The sequence below is a fragment of the Pteropus alecto genome, unplaced genomic scaffold (assembly GCF_000325575.1).
Source record: "Pteropus alecto unplaced genomic scaffold, ASM32557v1 scaffold8, whole genome shotgun sequence".
Lineage (NCBI taxonomy): Eukaryota > Metazoa > Chordata > Mammalia > Chiroptera > Pteropodidae > Pteropus > Pteropus alecto.
This window is the reverse complement of record NW_006494609.1, coordinates 2,374,905-2,380,904: the sequence shown is the minus strand read 5'-3', so window position 1 is coordinate 2,380,904 and position 6,000 is coordinate 2,374,905. Positions and strand designations below refer to the sequence as shown.

At 37.6% G+C, this 6,000-nt stretch overlaps 1 protein-coding gene across 3 annotated transcripts in view; it reads right to left on the bottom strand.

Annotated features, from left to right (window-relative positions):
• The window catches only part of ZNF410 (zinc finger protein 410), a 32,087-nt gene that overhangs the window by 4,881 nt on the left and 21,206 nt on the right, over positions 1-6,000 (bottom strand). For all 3 annotated transcript variants that reach the window (XR_003044084.1, XM_006925433.3, XM_006925432.3), the window contains 2 exons: positions 2,520-2,609; positions 1-56 (listed from right to left, as the gene is read on the bottom strand). The exon at positions 1-56 is cut by the window's left edge and continues 76 nt beyond it. Coding sequence is in view for 2 of the 3 variants with exons in the window: in XM_006925433.3 (XP_006925495.1) it covers positions 1-56; positions 2,520-2,609 (146 nt within the window). In the remaining variant the exon portion in view is untranslated. The remainder of the gene's footprint in view (positions 57-2,519; positions 2,610-6,000) is intronic.

Sequence of the window (6,000 nt, the reverse complement as noted above, 5' to 3'; positions counted from 1 at the left end):
GCTCCCACTTTGAGAGAAGGTCTTCCCACAGACTTGACACTGATGAGGTTTCTCTCCTGAAACAGAAACCAGATTAAAGACGGGAGAGTCAAAAAGGCAAGTACATTTCTTATAGCAAGAGACTGGACTCAAGGCCTAGATGGAGAAGCCCAGAGAATGTTAAACTAAACATAAGAGGCTGTTCCTTCTCCTATTCCCCACCCCCACCCCAGCCTCTCAATCTTCAGTACACGGAGGAAAGCAGGAACGATACACCAGGAAGGCTTTGCATGCTCACTGTTCCCGGCCCCTAGTCCTTTCCAGACCCACTGTACTGCTGCTTTCACAAAACAACATCTTTGGTCTAAGATCAAGGCAACCACACAGAACATTTACTTCCTTTTTTAGATACATCCTTCCATGGACCCCTAGGATATGTACCGTCCTCAAGGATTCCAACCCTGGGTTCACAATATCCCCTTATCCTATTTGCAGTCTTCAACATGCACATTGGTGAGTTCCAAACAATGATCTGTATGAGCCTCTATGTCCTCCCTCCCCTCAAGTCCAAAATGCTCAGTCTCCATCCCACCTACCCAGACAACCACAATTAGAGCAGGAGTCAAAAACTCTACAGGAGACTAGTAGTAACTAACCAAAGTAAATGAAATAGCCAGAAATTTCCCAGAAAAGGCAAATCTACAGAAGCAGAAAAATGACCAGTGGTTGCCTGGGTCTAGGGGTGGGAGCAGAAACTGACGGCATGGATTGACACTCGTTACCATCAAACTAGTTACCATCAAAAAGGGGTACGAAGGGTCTTTCTGGTGTGATAGAAGTGTTCTAAAATTGGATTGTGGTGACGATGGTACAATTCTCTAGATTTCCTAAAAATCACTGATTTGTATACTTACAATGGGTGACTTTTAAGATATATGAATTATACATCAAAAAGGCTACTAAAAAACAACTGCGATGGACTGAAATACAGTGATTATAAAGAAACTCATGAATTCAAATGAATACTAACAAGAGTGAGAAAAAAAGCAATGAAAATGCCATTTATCTGACACTATGGGAAGTAACCAGAGCACCAATTTCTTACTCTGAAAGAGCAATTAAAAGAATTACACATTAATCCTGTCTTTCCTGTACAAATCACCAAGTAGCCCTAGTTTTTAAAGACACCCATTGTACAGAAGAATTACAGCTAATAAATGTGAACAGATTAACAGAATTAGAAAAAACAGTATTTTATAATGCTAATGAAATAATGGATTCAGGCATTTCATTAAGAGATGAAACCATAAGGCAAAAGGATACTAGGGAACTTTATAATGTGAGGATCAGGCTGTTACCACCTGAACCCACTGATTAATTCTGACAACCAAGCACTGTGTGCCTCCCGATGCAAAACAAAATGAAGCACATAGAACCATCTATAACATATACTTCCCAAAATCTTGGAAGCTTTACAGTGTTTAGGGCTTAATTCCATTTATAGGAAATATAGAGGAACAAGCTAAATGATGTAAAAGGAAGCAGACCAACAAATCCAGAATGTGGGACATTTTACAGGACCCGACTGACTCTGTTATGCCACAAGTCTATGGCATGAAAAAAAAAAGTGAGTGTAGATAAGTCTAGATTCAGAAAGACTTACTAGCCAAGTGCAGAAATAGACCTGATGGATCCTGATTTAAATTAACCCATTTTAAAAGACATTTTTGAGAATATTGGAAGAAACTAAACATGGCCTGGGTATAAAACCAAAGAATTACTGTTACTTTTGATATGATAACAGCATTGTTGTTATCAATGAAAATGTCTTTATATTCTCTACTTTTATGTATGTTTGACATGATTTTATATGAAATAAAGTAAAATAAAAAAAAACACCCTATAAGCCAAGCAAAACACATCTAATCTATAGGCTATCAGTTTGCCACCTCTGCTTAGAACTTGTCATCATATAAAAAATTGCTCCGCCCCTAAGATTTCAACTGCAAAATGCACATCCCTGATTGACTACACCTCTCTAACTCCCTCGCACCCACTGAACTGCTTTGTTGTCATAAATAATTTCTAATTCCTTGTCTTCCACTCCTCTTCATATGGCTTCCCCTTGTTTCCCAAAAACTAGTCATTTTAACTTGACTCCACTCTAGAATCTCTCTCCACTTTGACTTCACTTCTGTCTTGGTAATTCTCTGCTCTGAATAACCTCCATCGCCCATATCTGATATAACTTATAAAGCACCCAGCACAGAGCCAAATAAATTTGCTGATCGCCTCAAAAAGGGGTCTGGATTAGAAAGCAGTTCAATGGCTCAGGTGAAAATAGATTTTTTTTCCCTTGATACATGACCCCTGGAATGCAATATTCAAGGGCCTTGATTTCTGATTCTATCATGATGAGGGGAAAGCTTTATGGTGAACAGTTTGTTTCTTTTTAGATTTCTTTATACCACTCCCTCACCCATTTACCCCTTTGGCTCACCACCTTCCCTGAAATCTATAAATAGAACAGGTTCTAGTACCTGAGTGAACCACCAAATGTTTTCGGAGGCTAGAATACTCAGCAAAGGAACGCCCACATCCTTGTGCTTCACAAAGGAAAGGCTTCTCTCCTAGAAACAGAAAATGAGATAAAGACTAAGTCTTCTGATGAACTGATTATCATTCTCTTTTCTCATCAACCTTATTCTGTTTCCAGTGACTTACTCTGATTTCTTGATTTCATGCTACATGATTTCAACTGGGCTACCTAACAGATGTTACCTCTCAATCCTCTCCTAGCATATAGCCCATCAGACAGCCCTGCTCTTTTCTCTAAGAATGGCTACCTCTGAGCATACTCCCTTCTCTGCCCTGATCAAGAGCTGACCCCCAACTGCACTGACCTACCTTCTTTGGTGACCCCATCCCCTCTGAGGATATCAAGATTAACAGTGTATATACCACCAGGATTTTTACCTTATATCAATTCTCTTTAAGAATCAGTTTCTAGATCCATTTAAAAATACAGATTTTTTAAAGCTGATAAAGCAGGTATTACATAGTCCCATTTTATAAAGCAAACAAATAAAAACGTGTTTAGTCAGAAGTACACAGAAAAATCTAACAATATGTTAAACGTATATATTCTAATAGTTGTACTATGGAGCTTTTCAGTAATTATTTCTACAATATTAGTTATTTTAAAAATCAAAGATGCATGGTAAAATCTGAATAAAGGCCTATTGATGAACTGACAGTGCTGTTAACTTCCTGGTTTTGATATTGTACTATGGCTACATAAGATGTCACTTTCTGGGAAAGCTGGGTGAAGCACACACAGAACTCCTCGTACTACTTTTGCAACTTCCCTTAAGTCTATAATTAATTCAAAATAAAACGTGGAAAAAAATCAGATTCAGTCTCTATCCTAAAAGGGTCTCACACTGGATTAGTGAGATAAATTTATAACTTTAACATAAATTCTTGTACAAAAAAAGGGTTATAAGCATTTAAACAGGGAGGAATTCTGATTATGATAATTTTTTTTTTTAAAGAAGCTGCATTTAAGTTGATCTTAAAAGATGACAAAGATGAAAGGGAATTTCAGGCACAAGGAATAGTATAAGCAGAGGCTCGAAACTGAGAGTGCCCAGGGTAAGTTCAGAAAATGGCAAATGTGAAATAATAAACACAGTTCTTGCTCCTAGTTTTTGACACAGAACTCCTAAATACTTGTAAATAGGGGTGTTAACCTTTTCTTCTTATATTTAGTCTTTGACCCAAGTTCTTGATGCAGAGATCCTAAAACCCTTATAATTTCTTAAGTAATAAGAACATAGGGGCATCTTTTTTTGGTCTAATAATCGGTCTTTGATGATAGTTCCTGGCACAAAGCTCCTAAATTTCTTGGAATTTCCTCAGCGATAGCAGTCTTTTGTTCAAAGGAGGTGACTCTTCTGTGGGCTCCTAGATAGAGGCTGGTCACCAGAAAGACCAAGCAATGACTGGAAGCTTAGGATTTTCAGTCCCACCCCTCACTCTTCAGAGAGGGAAGAGGAACTAGAAATAGGGTTGATGATCAACTGTGCTTACATGATGAAGCCTCCATAAAATCCCAAAAGCACATGATTCAGAGAGTTTCTGGGTTGGTGAACACATCTACATGCTGGGAGGGTGAAGCACCTAACTCTATGGGTTCCTGTGCTTGAGACTCTTCCAGACCTTGCCCTATTTTTCTTTTTGTCTGGCTGTCCATCTGTATCCTTTATCATATCCTTTGTTATATAATATACTAATAAACGTGTTTCCCTGAATGTTGTGAGCTGTTCTCACAAATAATCAAATCCAAAGGGGAGGATCATGAAAACTTCTGATTTGTAGCCAAGCTGGACAGAAGTTGTGTATAACCTGAGGACCTACTACTTGTGATTGAGCCCTTACCCTGTGGGATCTGACACTATCTCCACGTAGACAGTGTCTGAATTAAGTTAAATTGTAGGACTCCAGCTGGTGTTGCAGAGAATTGCTTGGTGTGGGAAAAAAAAACCCCACATATTTTGTGTCAGAGTGTTGTGAGTGTCGTAGTAGTGCAAGAGTAAAGGAGAAACACAAGAGTGAGTTTTTTTCTACTCAGCAAGTAAGGCTGGTGACAACACAGAAGCTGAGCCTTAAAGGAGGAAGCAGCATTGCTCTAATTATACTGTTCTTTCTGACTGTACCGCACAGTTTAATGTTGATGACATTCCAGTGGTCTGTAACGTTTTTGAAAGCATATTTGTATACTTATGCCTACCCCAGAATGCTAGGCACTCAAAGAGTTGCTGAATGAACAATATACTCATACATGTAATAAAATAAATGTGAGAAAAACTGAGAATTCTATTAATAAGGTAAATGTTTAACAAAATGAACTACGGAACTTAGAAAAAGATTTAGAAAGCAATTCATTAAAATCTAGTAGTATGAATCTCTGCCTATGTAATATGATCTCCCTATTTGGAAACTGAAGGTGGTGATTTTGCTTAAAGGACACCAGGAGAAGACAATGCTGCATGATGGCTAAGAGCATGAGTCACTTAATCCTGAGGTCAAATCCTTGAACCACCACTTACTAGTTTGGGGAAGATATTTAATCTCTCCAAGAATCAGTTTTTTATCTATAAAATGAATATAATACAAACTCAAGAGATTATTTTGAGGATTAAATGAGATAATAAAGTTAAATATTCAGCATACTGCCTGGCGCAAAGTCAGGCCTCACAGTAAGCCACGAAAATTGGCAGTTCTGCCATTTCCTAGCTGCATAATGCTAGGCAAATTACTTAACTCTCTATTTCTTCATCAATAAATATAGTATCAGGCATAAAGTTATCTTGAAAATTAATAAGAGAATATATAGGTGCTTTGTATATATTAAATTGCTTCAATAAATGCTAACTTCTATTATTATATTAATTACTGAGACTCAGATCTGTGAGGCATCCAGGGAGAAATAATTAGGCCCAAGACTGTAATGAGAGAGCACAACGAGTGAAATAGGAGAAGCCTGAAATTCTGAAATTGGTGAACAATTAGAAGATTAATGAAGAAAAGCTAGTAAGAGAATAAAAAAAAAAAAATCAAGTCATGCTCTGATGTAAAAGAAAGCATATTAAGAATATGTTAGTGTTATCAAACGTTACAAAGATGACAAGCAGCACAAGGTCACTGAATTTAACAATAAGACATGGTGAACTCTACTTCTTTCCTTATGTATCTTGCTAGATGGTTTCCTTGTTCTCTTCTTCAAATTACTTTCCTGGAGCAAATATAGTATACTCTCTCAAGAAAGAGCTGAGAACAGAGCTATTCTGCCCTAAAACATAGCCAGTGGTAATGTCACTCGCTCTACAGAAAATCATGCCTGCAATAAATGAGGCTGGAGCTTGAATTTTACTTTTTTAATGCCCTTTAATTGTGTCATTTTAGCAATGCAAGAATGAACAAAGAGACAATGAAAGTGGCAAGAAGGTAGGGGAGAAT